Genomic DNA, 24,803 nt, shown 5'->3' with positions numbered 1-24,803 from the left:
TTGTTTACAAAATGCAACATCATCATAGTGAGAAATGACTACTCCCAATGTGAAGAATTTGAGGACTCATTTTCAAAATGCAACATCATCATAGTGAGAAGTGACTAGTTATACCAGCGGATTCAGAATTTAAAATTTATGTATTTTGATGATATATTTGGAGTTTAGTATATATCTACATATTTAGTGGATTTCACAAAATATGTATGATAAATTATGTTGTCTTCCGTCCTAATTTATGTGACAATACTTCATTATACACGGAGTTAAAAATAATAATTGAAACTTATGATCTAAAACTTGTCGAACATATATTTATGATATAATATATAAATATCAGTTGAAGTCAAGTTAAATGACATATTTATGTTATATGCTTATATTTATAATTATATAACTTCTGATGAAGGTAAATTGAGAAGTATAAGATCAAATTGTTACTCCCATAATCCCAATTTATGTGGGGTACACAATTTTTTTAATTTGTTTAACGAAGAATGATATTTTTATATAATTAATAAATAATTTGTCTTTAAAACTCTTATTTTATTCCTAATGGTATATATGATTTAAAGCAACAATAACAACATAGTTGAGTTTGGAGAGGATAAAATGTACGCAGATTTTATAACTACCTCATAAAGGTACATAGGTTGTTTCCGAAAAAGCATCGGCTTAAGTGAAACAAAAGGAGACAGTAAAGAAAAGATAGTAAGCAAAAAGAAAAATGGTGCAAAGTCTACCATAAAAGAGCAAGACAACAACATAATATGTGTTAATTAATAAACAACATACTAGGATAGATTATTAAAATAAGAATAAACAAGAACTACAATAAAACAACTAGTAAAATGGCAAATACAAACCACCCTAAGACAGCCCTACATTACCTACTAACCTACTATTATAATATGTGTCCTCCACACCTTCCTATCTAAGTTCATGAATATTTTTCACAACATTATTTGGTTATACATTAGATAATTTTTGGGTAGTTTTTAAAGATGAGTCAACTTTCTTTTTTCAAGTGAATATGTCAAAAATATAATTTAATTTTTTAAATATAATTTTTTAACTCCAATTTCAGAAACCCCTCTTTTTTTTTACTTGTTTCAACTATTGAATCTATATCAAATGCCTATTAAAAAGAAAAATATGTCATATCATATATGCAGAAATATTATTTCCTCATGTGGCGTGTGGGGAGGGGGTGGGGGGACTGAATTTGAAAGATATTCTCTTTTCGTTTAGTCCTCATATTTTTTTTGCTTTAATATCTTAAGTAGGGCAAGCCGTGTTCATTTTATGGACTTTTATACATGTCCAAAATATTATGTGGTCTCTAATTCATTATTGAATTTTGTTATGAAAAAATCATTGACATAACATCACTTAATTTAATGAATATGACCTGAGTTTTTTTCTTTCAAATAATTGATCTGTTATTGAATTTCTTAAAAATGTTATACACTGCAAATTTAATGTACTTTTCGTATTAGTTGCAGAAGTATAGCATTGAGGTGAGAAGCACGCTAATTGAAATTGTTCCACTTATTATAGCATGTCTTACAAATGAAACTCCACCACACTTACAATACTATGTCCTGAAACTCGTTATTTCGAGTCTACTTTTATCTTAAATGAAATAATCTATAGTCATACAGATGGTCAAAGACTATTTTAGACAACAAAATTTTTAATTTTTTTTCTTAAACTGTGTTAAGTGAAAGAATGTCACATAAATTGAGAACGGAGGGAGTAATAGTATCAATTTTTAAACAATAAAATTTATCAAAAGACAACAAAAGTGGAGTCAAAGTGGCCCATATGCCCACTCGTGCAGCTCTGAATAAAGCCCACTAAAACTCTTGCAGCCCATTGGCCCACTAAAGGCCTGCCAATTCTGAGCTATAGGAAAAAGGGTATTGACTGACAAATTTAAGAAATAAGAATTGTCCGAGATCATATAAAAAAAAAATTAGTTTTTCTCTTCCCCACAATCGATGTTAGACTTCAATATACCAATACTCACACACGACTAGATATTTGGAGTGTGGATAATATAATAATATGAGATTCCAATAAAACAACAAATTCATTGTAATCCCACGAGTGAAGTCGGGAGAGGGTAGCATGTACACAGACCTATAGTGTGGTAGGGAAGTTGTTTCCGATCCCACGAGTAGTGTCTGAGGTTTCAATATCAGCTAAATCATGAATTGAAATGGATTTGACTCTAACCTTAAAACTAGTTCACTAGGTGAACATTGCCCCAAAATCACAGGTAAAATGCAAAGAACTGTACTGTAAGCAGATGTAGTGTACATATGTTTTGCTTCACAAACACAAGCTTCCAGACTTCTTAAGCCGAGAAATTCGTTTTCTATGGCCACGACCCTGTCGATGCTGTTCCCATTCGTGCGTGCCTCTAAGGACCTTATTCCCGCATGCCTATGATCAAACGAACGATAAACATGTAAATTTGGTAAAACTGTAAAACATATTGCATGGTTGGCAGTTATCACCAAATTAATAATAGAGGAAACTGCAGTTCATCTTCATTTCTACTTTCTACTCTTTTTTCTTTCCTACAACTCGAGGGGAAACGGAAAAGGGGGGACGGAGGAATGCAGCAGCTGGCTACTAACCTCGCAAACATGCTGAGTCCAGAGATCCTTTTGAATCATCTTCGTTTCTTCAGAAGCATTGCTGCCAATTTCTGTACTGGATTCCCCAGTGAGAAAGGATTTGATTATTCCTACAGAGGGTTTCACCACTTCTACTGCCCATATATCATCAGCGCCACCTTCTCAAAAAATGCAAATCAATTCAGAGAAATACGGACAACAACCAAACCAGAACACAGCATACCTGCTAAAGATAAGGACAGTAATTTCATGCAAGTATAAAGCCCGATCACATACTTATTATGGACTTCGTGGCATCAACATAATGTATGTTCCATCCATATAGCATCTGCAGACGATTGAGTCTTCTCCTCTGACAACAACCAAACAACCATAAACATTTCCAAAAAAATGCAACTCAAAGAATCTCAGTATCCAGTAACAGCTAGCATACGCCTTAAGCAAGAAATTTTGCAAGTACTTCCTTGTTCTTGTATTAAATGATGTTGTATAGAGTAAGAAGGCTTCACTCACTAATGAAGGTTAAGACGGAAGAGTAACAGAGTATAAGAAGTTATACTGCTCATCTTTTGAGGAACTTAATGCTTTATATTTATCCAAATAATGATTTATAAAATATGTCTATTTAAACGACAGCAAATGGTTTCAAGAATTTTTGTTCTTAACATATCAACCAATTTCTGCACCTTTAACCAGAAAGCTTCACAAAATTCGATATTCAGTTCAACTATATCTGGTTTTTCCAGAACCGAGCACTTGAAAACCCCATGCAGGCTGAATTGAAAAACCAAAATTTCTCCTTGGTTATATACCTTGTTTAAAGTGTTATCAAAGGCGCGCTTAAGCGCTAATGACATTTTTCCTTGTGAATGAGCATTTCCTGAAGAGGTGACGCTAAACCATTGATATTTCACTTTATCGTAAAAACAATCAATTTATTGTATGTTTTCTCCATTTGCGCCTTTTCTTAATAAAGCTCATGTTTTATTTGTGTTTTATGCTTAGAGCCCCAACGAACCTTTGAGCTTTTTTGCGCTTTTCGCTTTTGATAACACTGATATAACTACCTACCGTAAAAGGGAGTAGTACTTACTTGACGTCGAACTAGTCTCCGTGTGTTCAATTTGACTTGTTGAATTGCTTCATTTAGAAGAGCCTTCCATTCATTATCATCGGGGGAATCCACAATATGCTGTATATTTTGCTTCAATATCTGATCATTTAATGTCTGACCGTGAGATTCACTACAAGGTTTTTGATGTTCCATTATGTAACACCTAAGAAATGGCTCGAATTCCCTAACACCTATGGCCTGCCTCAAGCCTTTTGTATAGTCTGCATTCATAGTGTAGATGTCAAGAACTTCCTTCAGTAGACCAGCATCAACCATGTGATCAACTCTTCTATCGACAAATGGATCCAAAGTGGTGAGAGATGCATTCACGCATAAGAAGCAAAAATCATATCTTGAATTATCAACTTGACCCCAGTTCTGCCCTGCCACAAGCAACAAAATAACATGAAGAGGTATGCTATGGCAATTTCATCAACCCAACAGGCTATACTGAGAGCTCATATTTTCCAATACGAAACATGGAACAGCGACGACTTACACTAGTACCGAATTACACAGATGGAAGGATGGAAAAAGATAAAAGCAAGAGCACTGTAAAATGACAATTTTGAGCTTTGGCAAAGTGAAGGGAAAGCTCTATCAACCACTTGAAAGAAGGCAGATAGTCAAGGGACCCAATATGATGAACTGATGCATATATAGCCATTCCCTTCATCCAATTCCATTTTTCTATAATAAGAGTTCAATGCAAATATCGTCTAAAGAAGGGAAGTCTTGGGACAACTGTAGGTCACGGATTTGAGCCGTGGAAGCAACCACTAATGCTTGCATTAGGGTATGTTGTCTACTTCATACCCTTGGGGTGCATCCCTTCCCCGCACCTAGCATGAATGCAGGATGCTTTATGCATTGGACTATCCTTTTAATGCAAATATTTTCTGAAGAGAGTCCTAAGGAAATAATGTTGTCCCATCATGTAAAGTAGCTAAAAAACAATTAAAAAAAATTGCAAAATCCGAATCTTACTATCGTTAGAAATCAATACAATTAATGGAAAATTAAATTAGTAAAATCAACGAGTGAACAGAAGCATGCACCTCTACAGTCTTCTCTTGAAGAAGTTTGCTTGGAATAACACCAAATCGTGCATACAAATTCAGGTATTGGTTGATCTGCAGTTTAAGGCAACAGATGCATCATCAGAACTGCTATACAATATATAGGAATCATAAGTCTATATGAAGCGTTATTACTTTCACATTCCACCTCAGAGACTGCATAATTTGTAGGATAAAAGCAATTAGTGTTAACATTCTGCCACTAGTAACCATCTGTTCAGACAAATGAGGCATTGCCATAACAACTTTGAAATCTGAATATATAGGTTCAGAGACCAGAAATGCTCAATGTACATTCCAGGACACAGAAGTCTTCAGTACAAATTAGCTCAGTTCTATGAACAAATTAAACAAATCCAGACTACACATGGAGCTGTTACACATTAACATGTGGGACCGTAACTTGCAACGTGCAAAATCAAACACGATTCATGTTAGAAAGTCAAAATCAACATGTCCGGACGAACAGCTTCAGCTGATTGCATCATGCAAATAAACTAAGACATATGAAGCCAAACATCACCACACCTTTCTGCCATTATTTGGATGAATTCTGTTGGCTGCAACTGGATCAATATCTTTAAGACGGTTGTAAGCACAATCATAATCCTCGCTCATAAGTTCAACTTCAAGATCAGGTTGCTCATCTTCTGCAGAGAAAGAAAGATATAGTAGCTATAAATATTGGTCCTGAGTAAATAAATTAAGACGAAAAACACAAAACAGCTTATTGTTTACCTTGAGAGTCACTTAAGCAATTAGTCTCTGCATCTTCAACAGAATCATCAAGAAGGAATGGACTCACAAGAGCCTGAATGCAAAAATAATCAAATCCAGAAAACTATAACTAACACCCAACAGTTAGGAAGCATTTTAGGAAAGATGAAAAACAGAAGTTAGAAAAATATCAAAAACAAAAGAGAAACCAAAAGATTTAGCTGCTTGCCAACATACTTATACGCATATAAAAGAGTGTAGGCGAGGAGTCTGTTGCAAATTTTTAGGACAGCTCATACTCTAGGAGAAGGATGCTACTAGCAGTTAACAGTGTTATTTAAAACTAGCGCTTCGTCGCTTAAAGCAATGAAGCAATGCGAAGTGAGGTCTATCGTGTCATAGGTACAGCTAGTTGCACTACAAACCATGACGTGCAAAGTGATCGAAAGGCAAAGTTGTCGATTATTTAAATCTCAACTTTGAGTTAGATTAATATCGACATTATTGCATATTAGATACTGAAATTGGTCAAGTTATAATGAAAAGTTGTCGATTATTTAAATCTCAACTTTAAGAAGTGTGGTCCCCACTTCTCACTTTTTGCTTCAAGCCTCATGGACCAATCACCCATTTTGCACTTATCGTTTCAATAAACACTGGCAATTAAGGGGCAGCACTTGGCAAATCTAACTCTTCAACTAACCTTGTGAATCATTCATTAGAAAAGTAAGCTTCTGAATAATGCAAACTATTGAGGTAGACAACTTCTCCATCAAATATTATTTCGGTCCTAGAGTCTTTGAAAATCCCTATCATTATGGACTCATGCACACACAAGCAAGAAACCAGAGAGTGGAGAACGCGTAAAAATGTACCTGAATATAATAATTTGTTCCTCCAACTATTACTGGCAGTCTATTGCGGGACCATACCTCATTTATCATCTGAAAATACAAATAATAAGAGGAATCACATTAGCAAAAAAAGTAGAGAGATATGACCATTGATGGATATATACGTTTCAAGACCTTTTCCTCCGCACAATATTCTCCCAGAGAGATAACTGAAAGACAGAAATCAAACTTACTATAGGGAAAGATAGGCTGGTTATGAAGCCTTGAGGCAAAAGCCACCAAGGTTAGTTTGTTTCAGTAACACCATTAACATTTATTTGCAGAAATGAAGAACCACATTCTTCATAGAAGCCTCTAAGATTACTCAGAAGTGCAGATTCTATGGTAGAGAATGTGGTAATAATAGTTGGGCCATGAAATACTCTCTTAAGTATTGAAAAGGAAGGGAACACTGCCGTTAAGGACAAAGGAGGCTATAGTTGTTATCAGGTGAGACAGAGGCCTGACCTTTAAGCTGGCCCACTTAAAAATTCTTGATCATTCTGAGAACAACTTTCTGTAACTTTTTTTTATTAAAGTCACTTTTTTAAACTTAAATGTAGACAATTAGTTGTGAACTTTTTCAGCATATTTGTTCCCGTATATAGTAATTCAATGACATCAGTATATGTCCATTTGTTAACTAATTAAACAATGAGGAATATCTTTTTGAGTCACTAAAATTGGTGTATGGGAGTGGGGTGGTATGTATGAAGGGAATACCTACATCTATTTGCAGGTAGAGAGGGTTTTCTTGTCTATACTTTCACCTTGAAAATTTGGTAAAAACAATGGATTAGAGTCGGTCCCCTCCTATCAAAGACCAACAACTTTAGAGCATAAGTCTTGCCTACAGACTTCAAGAAATTAACAAACCTCAGTAGAAGGAGAAATTTCAGGCAACAAGGCAAAAGGAAATGCCCAAGGAACATATTTACTCATTTGAAAAGCAAAGGAATGAGCATTAGAGCCATTATTGAAGACACAACTTTGATGGTAACTATAATATCACTATTTCAGCATCCAATGACCATGGACATACTATTAGCTAAGTACATAATTACAAGAATTGAGAACATCAAGAAAGAGGCCTCACGGAGATAGTTGAGTCACGAAAATCCTTTGCAGTAAATTCAACACAGGGGCTGATAGTACCAAGAAGATGATGAGGCACTCCTGTCAGTGACACAACAACCCAAAAAAAACAAAAATCAGATACTCACAAAGGTATGCAGAAATAAAGCACTCTGTTGCATTTTATACAGCCCCTTTCTGTTTTGGTCCATTCAAAATATACACTTGAAAACTCTTTAATACTATTAGTATTCTATTCCACTTATGTGTCAAGAGTCTCTCCACTTTCTTAATAGCTTGTTTGGATGGTTGTTATATATTGTTTCATATGTATTGTATTCTTACTACTGTATTGTTTTGATGAATATAACATTTGGATAGATGTCTTGTTTCACGTCGTTTTATAATGCCATGCACCAGCAATCTGAAGAATAAGCTTATAGTGTTACAAAGAAAAAGTAGAGTTATTATAACAAAGATAGGGTAAAGGGTAAAACAATATTTTTAGATGATAAAAGTATGATGAAAAGAATATAAGCTAACGACACGACACCACCCAATGGGTTGTTCCTGGCATTATTCATATTACATAAGAACGAATTTGACAATACAAATACATAAAAGTTATAAGTAACAATTATAACCGACATTCGATTGATGCAACAATAAGATACAATACAATATGTAACAAGAGGTGGAATCAGAATTCGAACCTTATGTGTTCTTGATTTTAATATTTTTAAGTTACTAGGTTCTAAATTTGATACTAATTTGTACATTGTCAATGAATTTTTTAAAAAGATACAAAATTTTGAACCATAGTTACTGGCCGAACCAGTAGCTGACACTTAAGCTCTGCCCCTGCTAACAACCATTCAAACAAAATGTAAACTTCTAGTCTGGAAACACAAGCATCTAAAATTATACAAATTGTTGGGCAATGACAACATCCTGCCTATGACAAGGCCCACAAGGGTTCTCGGTGGCCCGGATTGGAGTCATGATCAAACATAGCGCTTGTGTGGTGCAGTTAGTTGCGCCTTTGCTATATCTAATATAACTATTGGCATAATTGTAAGCATTTGATCTTTAACATACATGAATAATTACACTGCAAAAACAGGGAAACAAAGTACCCTTTTGCTCTTGGGGAGTAACTTTGTTGGTAAGAACATCCAATCCTTGATAAACCTAACCAAGAAACGAAAAGGGTTAGCAGTAAATACAAAAATATTTCAACTTTATGAGAATACACAAAGATATAATTAATACCTGCATAGAATCAGCGTTAATGATTTCAATAGGAAAGTGAGAAGCCAGATCAATAGCAAGTTTTGATTTTCCAGAACCTGTTGCTCCCATTATTACTACTACTTTTGGCTTTGAATTTGATGTGGGGTTGAGCTTAATTTCATCTCCATTGTTAGGGTTTTGCAGTTTTTCAACAATTTCCATTGCTGAGCTTCTCTTTTGGTTAATGTTTTCAGTAACAAGAAGTTAAGGGAGGAAAAGAGTAATAATAATAATATGTATTTTGTCACTTTAGTTCATTATGTTTAGGTAGTTAATAGTTTAGCATCTCAATGTTTTTCTATTTGCAATTTTTACTTTCTATGTTTTTTAAAGTTAAGTTTTCTATCACGAAAGATTGTAGTGGAAAGTAAGTACAAATACTCATTTATTATTAATCATAATTCTTTGGTTTTGACATGGGAATAGAGGCCTCTTTAATAAACTTTTCGATATGAATCTTAATCAATTAAACAGATATCAAACATTAAAAAAGAACTAGATTTTCTTGTTTCTAGTTCTAATCATTTTCACTCCTTCCATTCTAATTTTAGAAATGCATGAAACTTTGTTTTCTTGCAAGACTAGTTTGAATGAAGGAAAACTCGAGAGATTGCTTTAAATAATATCCTTGAAGTTGGCGTGTTGATCCATATGAGTATTCATTCTTAAGATCGTTCTCCTAGTAGAATCGAATGGTAACCTAACGTTTCCACTAGCTAGTTTTAAACAAGTCATGCATTGACTGTTTATAAAATGAATATTTATTCCTCAATCCAATCTTTAATTGAAGTTGTGAATAGCTTCTCGAAAGGAAGTGACCCATCCTTTACTGAGCTTGTTGAATCAGAGTAAAAGAGCTTAGGCTCGCACATGTTAGAAATGGACCTGGAAGCAAAACAAATAAGCGGATTACCTTAAGGCTACATCTTTATCGGTGAAATATCATTAAAGGACACACACAATATATATTTTTGCTTAAATCTTTAGCCCATGAATGATATTTGTACAATGACACATGTGATAGATAATTGTCCAGAAAATAGTTTTGCCAAATAAAGAAGCACCGAGTGTGTATAAGTATATACTCTTTTTGTTAGTTAAAATATTGTCTATTTTGGATTTAGAATAGTACAGATTTATCTTTTAGACTGAATCATATCGAGCCTCAAAAGCACACGTACCATATGAATTTGAGTTATTATGCCTTATAAAACTCTCCATTTTCCTCTTCTCATTCCAATGTGGGATTTGCTTGAAGTGTTATATGCACTTCATCTTGAGAAGTTTTGTCAACATATTAATCTATTAGTCCTGTTTGACCTGCCCTTAGTAAGAGCTCAGAACTTCACTCTGACTACCTTTTGTTACTCTTAAAGACTAAAGTTGATAAAACAAATAATATGAAGAGAATTGGAAAAAGAAAATCAGTTCAATATAGTGAAATTCATGAAGGGAAAATCCATGAATTATGATCATCATACAAAAAAAAATAAAGACACATCTTCACAATTTACATCTGAAATTCAAATTAGAAAAATACCAAACCATCATTTATCCTATTTAAGGATGTCAAATTAGACCTGACTTGTCAAACTTAAAACCAAAAAAAATACAACAAACATAGAAAAAACATGTAACAAACTAAAAAAGTTCAATGTGAGAGTTTCAATTGATCAGTACATCAACTTTTTAGTTATATAAAAGTAGTATTAATTAATTAGTGCAAGGCTTCTATATGCTTGCTCAGCTCCTCCAATTTCTTCATCCTCAATTTTTCACTTTCACTTACCAACTACAAAAAATAATGAAAATAAATCAAAAATACAAACATATATATATAAACTAAGAAATTTGATGGCAAAATAGCACGTCGCTATAAATTTTGAAGTTGTGTTTCGACATACATTTTACTTGAAAAAACTTTGAAATTCTATAAGTGGAAGTCTCAAATATGCAAAAACTGGTCTGAGTGATAAGTTTTTAGATGTTTGAAAATATTTGAAGATCGGATTTTTCATAATTTAATCAAATTGCATGGTCAAACAAATAATTTAAAATACAATTTTAAAAATATGATTCAAAATCTATGATTAAACGCTAACTTAGTTTCATAGACGAAGAAGCTAAAAAGACTTACCTCCATTAATTTGGTAACAAGCTGAGCTTTTTCCTTGCTTTTTGCATTGAATGCATCAAGTGTTTCCTTGTATTCCTTTTCCTGAAGAAAAAATAAATATAATTCCAAGATTTAATATTAATTAATTTCATCATAATATTCCCAACCAACACTTATATATATATATCTTTTATTTTGAGTGTGCATAGGTAGATGTTTAAATTTGTATAAAGACGAACAAACAGATAATGCGTTGTTGTATGTTACAATTCATCATGTCTTACATAGCGTCCTAAGTGTATTATGTTATATAGGACACGAGCGTCTACTTGTGCACATTTAAAATTTAGGGCATAAATATCAACTCAGGTTAAATTAAAGCACACGCTTATATATTATGCCTCAACAATATTCTTCTCTACTCAATAACAACAACATACCCAATATAATTCACCAAGTAGGAGGTACACCCCTATCCATTTATCTTAAAAGATAGAGAAATTTTTCCGATATCTCTAAAACTATATACTACTCCCTCTGTCTCAATTTATGTGGCACTTTTCGTTTTTTCGAGAATCAAACAGTTTAAGTTTAACCGGAAATTTGCGTATGGAATCTTCAATTTTTTAAAAATGAAATTTATATATTTGTAAACTACATAAAAAGTATTATAAGTCACAATAATTGATAATTCAACATGTTTAAAAGATCTATAAAAAAGTTACAATCAAATATATACTTATTTGAATTTTGAAATTCAAAAAATGTCATATAAAATGAGACGGAGGGAGTCCTAATAATTAACAATAGTATTGGTTTGGTGGTCCTAACCACTAGTCTTGAAAACTGTGTGTGAGTGAGATTCCTGTTCAAACATAGAATCCAAAGACTTTTTTAGAATACCAACTGCTATAAAACAAACATATCTGTCTGTCTGTGTCCCTTTGTCTTTTAGTAAAGTAATGTTACTTAATTTTCCTAAAGTAAGAAAAAAGCAATTTAGTGGACAAAATATATGGTTCGGAGAAGGATCGTATGATATACACAGTCTATTCTAATATAAATATTGATAACTATTTTCAAAACTTATGACCTAGCTAGTTATAAATTACACGAAGATAACTTTATCGTAAAAAAAACAAAGTTTGGTCAAATATTTCACCTTTCTTTGGCAATTTTGTCCCATTCCCTTTAATTCACGATTGACTAAGTCAATCTTCTTCCTCACAATTGTTACTTCTTTTCCAGCTGGATCAACAAATGTTTCGAGCTTCTACTTGATTTTCCATTTCAAAAATCAAAAAAATAATAAATTAATATTTATTGTCAAGAAAACATTTTTAAAAAAAATACAACAATATGATAAACTCTTTGTAACATAGTTCAAATAAATATGTCAACAACAACAATAAGAACGTATCAGTATAATCCTACAAGTACAGTTTAGGAAGAGTATAGAAATGTTTAATTCTTATAGACGTTTGGTTCAAAAGAAGCATAATAATAAAAGATATATCATATTACCTCGCGAATTTCAGCTAAACGCTTAGTTTCTTCCTCAACGCGGCCTAATTGAGCATGAACCTTATCGGAAACTTCTTTTCTCTTCCTCTCGATTTCCTCCTCCTTAGCGCGAAAAGCAGATAATGCTGATCGTGCCATCTCCTCGTCTCGATCATCGATCATCGGGCTACCATTGTAGCTTATCATCCCTGAGTTCTTCATCTTTACAATTTGTTGTTGTTGTTGTTGTTGTTGCTGCTCCATTTGCTTAGGAGTTGTCATTTTTTTTTCTTTGAGTTGTCTTAGGCCTTTTTATGGTTTGGAATAATGAAATGTTGGTACTATTATAAGATAGATTATTGGACTTTAAAGGTACCTAAAACATCTGGCTTTCTTTAAAACAAATCTTGGTTGAAGTGAAATTACCAAAATGCCCTCTAAAAGATTAATCATTAAACATATTAAACTTGTACTTTCTTTATTTGCTCTTGTACAACCATAACAACAGCAACATCCGTAAAAGATCGAGTACAGTGTACACAAACTTTATTTCTACTAATATTTTCAATAGACAAACATGATAGAAATGATTTGTTTGCACTTTGAGAATGATTATATTATTGTTCTTTATTTAGGGTTGTATATTTATATTATATAGAAAGAGTTCATGTGTTATACACTTTCAATGTAAATAATTTTTTACACTATCTAATCGGTTTTATTTGTTATAATAGCTAGATAACCTATTTTATTTTCAAAATGCAAATAACCCCTTTTTAAAACAAAAGCTTACATATAGATATCATTTAAATGACTTAATGATATATAATTTTTAAAAAATGCACAGACAATATATATATATATATATATATATATATATATATATATTTACTTAAATTTTTTCTTTCTACATAGAAAAAGCTTAATGGATGATCTTGCCTAGCTACTAGACTTGTTTTTGGTTAGACTACTGTTTTCCACAGTTTGGTGCATTGGCAAATTCATGTAACTACTATAGTTATTGCCAAAATTGATAAATTTGTATTGTTAAAATTCACTTCCAAATATTTGTCTATATGCTACGGGTTTGAGCTATAAACTCAGTCATTGATCCTTGCTTCCAGGTAAGTTGCTTACAAAATGCAGTTCATCCGTCCAGACTTTGGTTGAGCACAAGATACGTTGTGCACTGACCTGCCCTTTTATAAATGTATGAGTTGTGACATAATTTGCTTTTTGATAATCAAAACAATCTAAACTTTAATCACAATTTGAATATCAACAAACTGATCAATTGCGTTGGGGAATTTCTGGACAAATGAAATCCTAAGTTGTGCGAATTCTTTATTTCTGATATCACAGTTGTGTCAAATTCTCTAAAAAGTACAATATTTTTTTAAGAATATGACACGTAATTATTGATATTTTTGAAAAATCCGAGAAATCAAAAATTCTAATAGTGTGAAACATAAAAAGTTAAATTTAAGTAGTGATTATCCAAATTAAATAACTTTAGTGGATAAGTGGTATTGGTTGAGGGGTCTTGAAAAGTATTTGGTGAAATATTCTTTTTTTTTTTCCTACAAAGATTTGTGTGGTTGGCCTACAAGATTTCTTTACAAATTAGATAGTAAGTCTTTACCTAATTACAAAATAAAAAATAATTATTTTTTGCATGAGAGCCTTAGGGTCCAAGACAGAGTAGGAGATTAGTGTAAATTGCTGGCTACCTTTTTTCATATTTAATTATTCCTATATATACCTTTTTTACCTTTCATATATTTTGAATTTCACACCTCCTTTTGACAGGTGTTTATTGAAAAAAAGGCAAAAAAATTGGACCATTTCATGAGTTTGACTATACTTTTTTCATGTTATGTGATAGAATGGTTTATCGGAAATAAATTTTCTATCTCACAAAAATAAAAATAAGATATGTGAATATTCAACTCTTTCTTATATTCTATTTATGAGATTATAGTTATATTGAATATGTTATTGTTATTGTGTGGAGGGATCAAGGATGAGTGATATATATATATATGTTTTCTTGCAAACAAATTTGAAACATCTTATATAGTTCTTTTTCTTAACAATTCTTTTTTGTGTTCCTTAATTTTTAAAAGTGGTATTTTGTTTAATGAATCTTCTTTTAAAAAATTAAATCATCATGATTAAGGGTTAATGACAGCTTCTTTTTTGTGTTAGATTTTCCTTTTCTTTTAAGGTAGGGGGACCAAATGAAGACTAAAATAATTTAAAGTAGTTTTATTCTTTACGATGAAATTGTTTCTAATTATGAATCATTGAGAACATATAATATTGAAATTTGAAAATGAAAATTCTTGAATAAGTAATTATTTATGCTAGGAGTAATGTAGGCCCACTTTTGATTTATAATTCAAAATTTTGAAATCCAAAAAATACTTTTAGTAAGTAGCTAAGTATTGAATACATGAGTTTGTGGTCGGATAATTAAGATCTCTTCATTCTTAACCAGATATTTTAGATTCGAGCTCAAAAAGTATATGAAAAATCATGTAATTTGAATTAGTCAAACTTTAAGATGAATAATGAACACCAAATGAGAAACCAAAAAATAAATAAATTAAAAACCGCTTTAAAATTCGATTAATCCGAATTTGTGTGGAATATCATCATGCCTTATAAGTTATATATATATAACCTTTCAAAAAGTGCTTTGTTCTATTTTTCCGTTAGTGCCATATCTATCGATCCATTTTATTTTAATTTGACAACGTTTGACTCGACATGATCATAATTCAAGTCAGATTTTTATTTTAGCACATAAGTTAATTATATATTTTCTTTATTTTAAATTATGTGTCATTTAAAAAAAAAAGTCTTTCTTAGAAAGAATATGTACTCTAATTATAAACTATTTAATTTTATACTTCTCTTCTCAATTTTTCTTCAATAAGATGATTTATAGTTTTTATGACCTTTTTTTAATCCCAAGTTCTAAATTTATCTCTATCAAACTTCATATATAGTTAAACATTATCACATAAATTTAAGATGGACGAATTTACAAATATATTTTCTTTAAACCCGAGGCATAAAAGAGGAATGATGAGAATACTATATGGTCTAATAATTGTTATTTTTAGTAATTATGTGTAGTCCTACTTGGATAAATGAATGAACTTCTCAATCATTTTAAGTACTTAATAAATTGTAGCTAAAGCATGTCTTGGAACCAATTAGAATTGTGGTGGAGTGATTATAAGTATTCTTTTATCTTTAATAAAAGGTTTTGAATTCAAATTTTTCTGGATATAAAATCGCCTATGTTAAGTAGTGTTTTATCCTCCAATATAAAAATTTTCGATGTAAATTTAAATTTAATTAAATCTTAATATAAATATTGAACACCAGATGATAAATTCATGTATTATATGGTCATTCTTTTAATCAAGTGTTTATCATGTGCAAAAATCATACCAAAATTATGTTAGTGCCCAACACACTCCAACAAATGTACTTTTGTCTTTGAAATTACAAATGAGGATACAAAGTCATGGTAGAGGGCGGAACCATCAGATTCGACAGAATTTGATAATTTTAACTTATTTTCTCGTATTAAAAAGTTTACTTAATATAACCTAAAATTCATAAACTATAGAATGTGCTATATTACCTAGCAAAAAATCTAAAAAAGGCGAAAATATAAATTATTATAGAATCATGCTAGTATTCGAATCATAGATTTATAGGGTACACTGTATTTATATTATATTTTCTTAAGTTATAACTCTTTCTCGAACTCTACATAAATAGAAATGCTTTGTGAATCAAATTAAAAATAGGAATGCTTTGTGAATCAAATTATTATTAAAAATGTAAGTTCTTAGTTTTGCTTAGTGATAATGTAAGACTAATTATTGGTCATGGATAATGATGACACACACTATAGAGTGAAAATTGGGTGGGCTAATTATTATTTAGATTGATATTCTAAGTTTAGTGATTATTTTAAATGTAACGAATAGATAGTCAATATTAACACGAAAATATTTTGAATAAAAATATTTCCAACTAAAATATGATTCTTTTAGTACAGTGTGTCTGAATTCAAAATCCCATCATGTGAAACTTCAATAAAGTCAATCTTTTTAATGTGAAACTCCAACATAATGTAATGAAATTTCGAACTCAAAGACAAATTTCTAGAATCATGAACTCCATGACTCTTTTCTTGAACTCATCACCAATTTCATGACGAAAACCTTCTGGTTGTAGAACCACAAACTTTAGGACTCTTTCCTTGAGTTTGAGACCTCTTAGATGTGAAACTTCATCACTGTAGGGAGGTTTAGAACTTTTACAAGTGAAATTTAATTTAAAATTTTGAGTAACTTTCACATATAGCAAACACAAAATTCATATTTCTATGCTATATCAAAGTTTGCATAATTGCGCTTCATAGCAAATATATATATGTATAATTCGCTATACATATACAATTGAAAGCTATGTCTATTTCGCTATACATGTATACAAAAAAAAGAAGCAATTGTATAATTCGTTGGCTCCTTTTCAGATTTGTATAATTTCGCTGGCAGACCATTTGTATAAATTGTTGTTAGCCTTTCGTTTGTATAAATCGTTGACAAAAATATTTGTATATCAAAAATCGTTCTCTCTTTCGCTTTATACAAACATAAATTATATATTATACAAACATAAATTATACATTATATTTGTATAATCTGTGTTTGTATAAAACGAGAAAGAGAGAAAGGCAAAAGAGAAATGGGCAGGGTAATATTTGTATTGTATAATTATAAGTGCATAGGACGAAGATATATGTATTTGCATGTGTATATAAAATTTTCTCTCGCTTTATACAAACAAAAGCGCAATTTATACATTTCGTTTCTGTTTGTATAAGCGAGAGAGGCGAGGGTGGCGAGCGAGATTTGGGAGAGTGGTGAGCGAGATCTGGGAGAGGGGAGAGAGGGGAATGAAAATATATGTATATATACAATTTCCTCTCGCTTTATACAAACACAAACACATTTTATACATTTGTGTTTGTATAAAAGCGAGAGAGGGTGAGCGAGACTGCCACCAAACGAGAGTGGCGAGCGAGATTTCACTAGGGAGAGTGACGAAAATAGCAATAGTTTGCTATAGGGTACAATTAAATCAAAGTATATTTATAATATTTAATTTGAATTAATAATTTGCTATTATATACAATTTTCCCTTGGCCTTTCTTTGTTCAAGGGAATTCGTTATTTGCCTTATCTATCTTCTTTCAGGTTCACATATCGGGAATTTCAAACTCCAACATAATATAATGAAGTCTCACTTGTAAATTTTTTGAATTTCAGCATATTATATTGGACTTTTTGTATATTTGAGTGGTATCTCTGTTGATTTTGTTTATTATTATTAAAGAACAATAACAATAAGTTCAATGTAATTTAACGAGTGTGATTTAAGAGTTTAGAATATATACAGACTTTATGTTTTCTACATTGTTCGTCTCTTTTTCTGTTTTATTTACATAAGAAAATTTGATCAAGGGTGTCTTGAAAACAACTTCTATTAACAACAAATACTAATACACACTGGAGAAAAAAACTAGGATACCTAAATCATACTACTGGAAGTATGATAATACTCGGCTATAGTAGTTTTTTATGGGAAAATTTACAGAATAACAAACATTTAAACCATATTAAATGCTATAGCTACTGGTTAGGGAAATTCTAATTGACAACTATAGTTTCGCCCATACTTTTTATTCGCAATTGTATAATTCGTCTGATTTGTATAAATCCAGATTTTGTATAATTTGATTCCTGATTGTATAAATCCAGAATTTTGTATATGCTTACCATATCTATTTGTATATGATTTATGAAAAAATCATAATAAATTACCCTATTTGTATATTGGCAAGCGAAATTTACAAACGGAGTTCTGAAAAATTCCAAAATGTATAAATACAGAAATTGTATATACTTAACTTATTTGTATATTCACAAGCGAAATATCCAAACGAGCATAAATATACAACCACAACCTACATAGCAAATGAAACTATAGCTATGGAGCACAATTATTGAAACTATAACTACATAGCCTTATTATGTTTGCTATTTTTGAAATTTTCTCTTTTTTTTATTCGATGTTAAATGGCTATTTGTCCAATTCTCTCAAAGTAGGTTGGGTTGGGCCTTTTACTCAAGTACTAACCAAATCCAACTAAGCCCATCATAGATGGCCCTTTTAGTAACCCGGCCCAACACTGGACACACCTATCCATCAAATATCAGTGTTTTTCCCTTCAGCATAGATCCGCCATTGTCAAATCTTCCAATTTGACGCCATTACAGACGCATCCACAGTTCTCCATCTTCGTAACTTTGCACCAATCGCATCATTATCATCATCATGATCAGAAGAGAAACAATGGAATTTCCTTCATATTCTCATCTTAAAAAGGTTTGAATTTGATAATCTGTTGATCGCGTTTTTGTGGATTGTTTGATCTGAAAGAGGTATTTTTGAATACCCTTTTGCTTGAATCGAATATATTTTAGCGGTAGAAAGAAGTTTACGGACGAATATATAATTTATTTTAGGGTTAGGGTTTCGGGGATCTGTCGTTTTGCTGTTGATTAGCAAGTTAGTTTTTTTTTGATGTCCTGCTGTGAAAATTTTTGGTGATTGAAAGTGGGAAGCTGTTCTTTTGCTGTAGAAGTTCGGGTTGATTTAGGTTGGAAATTGCTGAAGTTTAGTCTTTTGTTGATAATGAGGGGGGAGAGGAGATTTGGAGGAGATGCTAGAGGTCCACCACGGTTGCCGGAAAGGAGAAAGGATCGTGGTTACTCGCCTCGACAGAGGAATAGGAACAGGGATTACTCGTCTCCACGGAGAATTAGGGATGAGGTTTACTCGCCTAGACGGAGGATAAGAGACAGGGATTATGTGTCTCCACGGAGGATTAGGGGCTCACCCCCAATGAGGATTCAAGAGCGGAAGAACTCACCACCAAGGAGGTATCAGGGGCGTGAATACTCACCCGTGGAAACTAACAGGAACCGCGATCGCTCACCACCAGTAAGGAGACGGAACCAGGAATACTCACCACCAGGAAGGAATAGGAACATGGAGATTTCGCCACCAGCAAGGACTAGGAACTGGGAGCAGCACTCACCAGGAAGGAATAGGAACAGGGAGATTTCGCCACCAGCAAGGACTAGGAACTGGGAGCAGCGCTCGCAACGTGGACGGAGTAGGGAGCGTCACCTTTCACCTAGTGGCCAGATGATTGGTGAACAGCAGGGTGAGTACTTTCACGAGCTTGAGAGATCGAGAAGGATGGGAATTGATGGTGGTGGAGACTTTGGAGAGTTGCAGAATGCCCGACCCTTGAATTATGTTGGTGGAGATAGAGACTATGGGCCATCTCAGAGCTTGAGAATCTCTGATCGTGATAGAGGAAACACTGACATTCTTGGTGAACATTCACACAGGCTGCATGAGAAAAAGGAGGGCTCAGGGAATGAGGACTCAACTTCCAATAAGTATCCATGGAGCCATTTGTTAGATAAGCCTAGAAAGTTTGATACTGTTAATGGGTCCAGAGACTATGGAGTTAGTGGTAGTAGAGTAAGCAGCGAGAGAGATAATCGTGGAAGGCCCTATCCGGGTTTTGTGGATGGTAGCATTTCTTCAGAAGCTGATAAGAGGGCATTGTACTCTTCATATGAATCTCATCTTCCTGATGTTGGTGTACAACCAAGAATCTCTGGCATTGGAAATAGTGGTGGCTACTCATTGCCATCACGTTATTTGGATGCTGATCCTCTCAAAGAGGAGGAAATACATTTACAAGAAGGGTTTCATTCTCATAAAGCAGGAGGAGGAAGAGTGCCGTCATCAATGGACCCATACATGGAGGAATCCTTGAAGACCAGACGATATTCAGAATTCAATACTGATTACATGATATCGTCATCTCACTCTAACATGGTGCCCGGAGTTAAAAAGGATGATATCACCAGTTCATATAGTATAGAGGGCCAAATTTGTTCACATGGAGGTAGACTTGACAGTGGAAAGGCTATTGAGTCTATTGGCCATGCCGGATATGATAAAAATCCCAGGACCATATCTTCCCTGAACCCTGAAAAGCAAGTTAGTGGTTTCAGGAACTACACAGAGTCTTACTTTGGTCGAGCTGAGGAAAGGCGTGAAACATACAGTTATTCTGACATTCAAAGAGGTGAAGTTGGCAGTCCTAATGCCCTGTCTAGTGAATTCTATGGGAAGAGGGTGGGTTCTGGAGAAGCACATTTTCAAGATGTTCCAAGGAATAACATGGGATTGGGCAAATATGATGAATTTTCTCATCGGGAGATTTTGATGGAAGATAAGCCACGGGAATCTCTTTTTTCTTCACAAAGACTGTCAACGCCGGATTATTTTGAGTCCCGCAGAGCACTAGACCAAAGAAAGCCAGATGTGGACATATTGGATTATGGGGCTAATCGTCTACAGTATGAAAATGAAACACATCGAGGCTATGAAAGCTCCCGTAAAAGAGAGCTTCATAAGTATCAGATGGATGATGATCTTCTAGAAAGATCTGATGCCTTGTATAGAGAACATGACCCCCATTTAGAGAAGATAGAGGCAGGTTCTCGTGAAAGATTTATTTCAAGGGACTTGCCTGGATCATCTAATCTTTCTCTTAGAGAAAAACATGGCACAATGAGCAATCGTAGTGCCGGAATTATGATTTCAAGTGATATAAGGAGTGCACACATAACCCATGACCGTGAAGATGCTGATGAAATGCGGATCAGTAGGGATATGGATTCTGTAGTTATGTCTAGAAAGCCAAATGTCCTGCGCTCCAAATATGTGAAGAATGGTAGGCCACACAAAGCCGCTGCCACTAATAGTTCCACCAGAAACCTTTCAGTGTCAATGTTGAGACGTACAAGCAAATTTAGTAAATCTGGTGGAAGTGATATAAAGAAGCGGCTGGGGCCACGTTACCAGAATGTTGATGTTGAACGCCCACTAGGAACAAAATATAAATCTTCACTGAAGAAGCGTTTGGGACCCCGTTTAGTGAAGAATCATGCTCCTCCACCATGGGTGAAAAAGTTCAATTCTCATGAGCTCTCTAGAAATCAAGATACTTTAGATGAAAGTGTTGCTGAACAAGGTGATGACCCCAAAGAAGGTATTACTACTACAGCAAAAACTGAACCTCCTGAGAACTCTAAGGATTTTAAGCAGCTGGTCCAAAATGCCTTCTTCAGGTTCGTGAGGCACTTGAATGAGACTCCAGCTAAAAGAAGAAAATACAGTGAGCAAGCTGGTAGTTTAAAGTGCCTTGTGTGTGGCAGGTAGGTCTGTCTTTTACATCATGAAATGTTTTCATAGATGGAGTAAACTCCCTTCTCTTTTAATTGAACTTATTCATAACTATGTTGCTGCGATCAAGTAAGTGGAAGTAATTCATATTACTGGTTTTATGAGGACTCATTTGACTAAGGTAAATAATGAGACTAGCTGGGCTCCCATGAGGCTTTTCATTCCATGAAGTCGTCGGAGTAAAAAAAATTCCTGCGTGGATGGGATGAAATGGGCCTGAATACAGCTGTTATATAAGGATTTTTGTATAGTTGGCTCTAAGTAGTGTGGGTTCAAGGATTACTTGATTGATGCATGGAAACTCTGGAGTTGGAGAAAAAGTTCAATTATGTAGGTTGGAAGTCTTATTGTCCTGGAAATATTATAACCGGAAGCTTAGGGCATTCCCTCTCCATCTGGCTAGTTAGCACCATCGCCCATAAGGTGCTTATTATGAAGAGCAAATGTATTCTTTGTTTTAGTACATTTGCCCTTATCTTAAAATGATGCTTACAAAGAAGATCAAATACCTTGGTTGTTCAAACAACATGACTTTGAGGAAATGAAAAGGGAAGATGTTGAATGAGTTGCAAAAGAAAACCTCTTCTGCTATTCCCCTAAGTGGGAAAATCAGATCTGACACTAAACTGGATTTGACACACCAGATGTTCATGTGGTGTGATTGCTTGGGGAAGGGGCAATAGGTGAAGCAGTTTGTTTGATAATTGGGTTTAAATAGTGGCTATAACAGTTAGCATATTTCTTATTTTCAGTCTGATGATTAGTAGTGTCTCCACTTGACCATAGTCAATGTTGAGCTTAATGCATGATCAAATAGGAGAATCTGCATACACGTGTACACGGCTTCAGTTATTTGCATAGTTAGTGACCAATTCTAGACCTTGTTGGGCGGACATAGTTTTTAGCCTAGTCTTTGCACATCCAGTTAATCTTTGTTGGCTTTGGATTTTGCTTCTCTCAGTAGCTTATTTTTATCGGATGAGATGAGAATTTTTTCTTGATGAGTCTTGTTTAAAGATAATATCTCTTGTAGGGGCCACCTGAATGAAGAACTTAAGTTAACGCCTGCAGATCTGTTGTCTTTTATGAAAAATAAATTCATTTTAGAGTTATTTTTGGTTGGTAAGTTGAGTAACGGTCTATTTGTCTGTTTAAGTATCTAGAATGTTATCGCTTACCTTTTCCCTGCTATATTCCAGTTATATTTACTCTGAACTCAGAGAACTGTATAGCTTATTTTCTTCTCTTCGTATTGACCTTGTTTTGTTTCTCAAAACTTTATTGGACCTTTTCTTCATCAAGAACTTTACTGGACTTTTTTCTTTATGTCGTCTTCTATGCTGTTTCAGAGATTCAGAAGAGTTCGCAGACTCAGAAAGCCTCGTGCGTCATGCATTAACATCCTCTAAGGCTGGTCTCAGATCACAGCACTTAGGCTTTCACAAAGCTTTATGTGCTTTGATGGGATGGAAGAGTGCAGATTCTCATGAAGATAGTTGGGTTCGTGAAAAGCTATCCAATGCTGAAACTGTGGCTTTGAAGGAAGATCTAATCATCTGGCCTCCAGTTGTTATCATCCATAACAGTTCCATAAATAGCAGCAATCCGGATCAGCGTGTGGTTGTATCAGCTGAAGAGCTCGAGTCTAAGCTGAGAGGTCAGTTACTTTTGGTGGTCTAAAACACTCCGGATACATTTGTTTGGTTATAAAATCATGTTATTAGAAGTAAAATGGGAAGTTTAAAGTTAAATTGTTTCTAAATATACATAGGTGTCATTCATTTTGGTACAAACTAAAAAGGAAAGTGCGTAGTGTGTACATAAAATGGGATACGGAGCCACCCCCTCTGCCCCTCCCTTTGGAAAGGCCAAACAATTAGAAAAGGGTATACCTTTACTGGTTCAAATTCCTTTACTTTTGGACTTTTACCCTCAAATTCGTTCAAGCACTCCGGCTATTTTATTTTTGATGAAGGCATTTATTTTACTGTACTTCCTCTAGGGACTAAGAAAAGATAAATCTCAATTCAGAAGGATATTTTTCCTCATTGTTTTGTGATTTGCTGCTCGATGTGATTTTCAGATGTTCCATTGCTGTTATCCTTGTATCTGCTAGTTTAGCTGAACAGATCTTAGTCCTAGTTATTTTATTTTCTGAATCTTTTGTTCTAATCCTCTCTTTGTTTACAGAGATGGGCTTCGGGGAGAAGGCCAAGGTTTCTCGTGGTAAGCCTGCAAATCAGAGTATTCTTATGGTGAAGTTTAGCGCTACTCTCTCAGGTTTGGAAGAAGCAGTAAGACTCTGCGACATATATGCCCATAGGAAGCATGGAAGGGCGGAGTTCCAGCGTATCAGTTCTGGTCACTCTGGAAACAATGACGATGAAACTAAAGAACCATTGACAGATAAGGTAGGTAAAATCCTTTATGGTTACCTTGGAATTGCAGAAGACCTGGACAAAGTTGATTTTGAAACAAAGAAACGAAGTTCTGTGAGGAGCAAAAAGCAGATCAAGGATATTGCAGTTGCGCCTTAAGAAGGAAGACCAAGTTTTAGTTTGGCAGGGCAAAAATATATGTTCTGAATGATAGCTAGACACTTTGGCTTTTGCTTTTGCTTGTAGCTAATTATATTTTGCTATCTAACTTGATGAAAGTTGATACTCCCAAATGTCTTTAAAACACAGGCTTGGAAATGGTTATATTATAAATATTTTTGCCCATTCTTGCTTATTGCTTGATGCCGTTGACGATTAATTAATGCTTATGTGATAATCGTCTTGCTAGAGCAGTTGTAAGTAATTGTATTGATGGCACAAAGATGGTGCTTAGTGATTTCATTTCATCTGCTGGGCAGAGTTGGCTAGAAATGAGAATTAAGAAGCAAAAGCTCTTCTTTGTATCAAGCTATAGCACTACACAATTTTTTGTTTGAAG

General features: G+C 33.7%; 4 protein-coding genes across 5 annotated transcripts in view; 2 read left to right on the top strand and 2 right to left on the bottom strand.

Moving 5' to 3' along the window:
- Window positions 1-24,803, top strand: part of LOC125818164 (uncharacterized) — a 231,733-nt gene that overhangs the window by 187,292 nt on the left and 19,638 nt on the right. The window contains exon 1 of one of the 2 annotated variants that reach the window (XM_049497702.1): window positions 18,650-18,659. The exons of the other annotated variant lie outside the window; for it this stretch is intronic. The gene's annotated coding sequence lies outside the window, so the exon portion shown is untranslated. Of the gene's footprint in view, window positions 1-18,649; window positions 18,660-24,803 lie in introns of those variants that run through there. 2 annotated transcript variants of the gene reach the window in all.
- LOC125818130 (tRNA dimethylallyltransferase 2) lies at window positions 2,317-9,007 on the bottom strand. Its single transcript, XM_049497658.1, has 11 exons — window positions 8,798-9,007; window positions 8,662-8,716; window positions 7,548-7,627; window positions 6,434-6,502; window positions 5,580-5,652; window positions 5,370-5,491; window positions 4,821-4,895; window positions 3,742-4,140; window positions 2,925-3,000; window positions 2,649-2,806; window positions 2,317-2,451 (listed from the first exon to the last, which is right to left on the bottom strand). The coding sequence occupies exons 1-11, from the start codon at window positions 8,978-8,980 to the stop codon at window positions 2,338-2,340; spliced, it is 1,404 nt and encodes a 467-aa protein (XP_049353615.1). The 5' UTR covers window positions 8,981-9,007; the 3' UTR covers window positions 2,317-2,337.
- LOC125818156 (uncharacterized) lies at window positions 10,285-12,738 on the bottom strand. Its single transcript, XM_049497693.1, has 4 exons — window positions 12,459-12,738; window positions 12,097-12,207; window positions 10,956-11,036; window positions 10,285-10,610 (listed from the first exon to the last, which is right to left on the bottom strand). The coding sequence occupies exons 1-4, from the start codon at window positions 12,717-12,719 to the stop codon at window positions 10,536-10,538; spliced, it is 528 nt and encodes a 175-aa protein (XP_049353650.1). The 5' UTR covers window positions 12,720-12,738; the 3' UTR covers window positions 10,285-10,535.
- On the top strand, window positions 18,764-24,541 carry LOC125818112 (uncharacterized). Its single transcript, XM_049497637.1, has 3 exons — window positions 18,764-21,838; window positions 23,216-23,523; window positions 24,057-24,541. Exons 1-3 carry the CDS (start codon window positions 19,227-19,229, stop codon window positions 24,401-24,403), a joined length of 3,267 nt encoding a protein of 1,088 aa, XP_049353594.1. The 5' UTR covers window positions 18,764-19,226; the 3' UTR covers window positions 24,404-24,541.

Source organism: Solanum verrucosum, unplaced genomic scaffold (genome assembly GCF_900185275.1).
Source record: "Solanum verrucosum unplaced genomic scaffold, falcon-dt-bn FXZP01000253.1, whole genome shotgun sequence".
NCBI lineage: Eukaryota > Viridiplantae > Streptophyta > Magnoliopsida > Solanales > Solanaceae > Solanum > Solanum verrucosum.
Note: the sequence above shows the minus strand (reverse complement) of the source record. Positions and strands in the feature narration are given on the sequence as shown.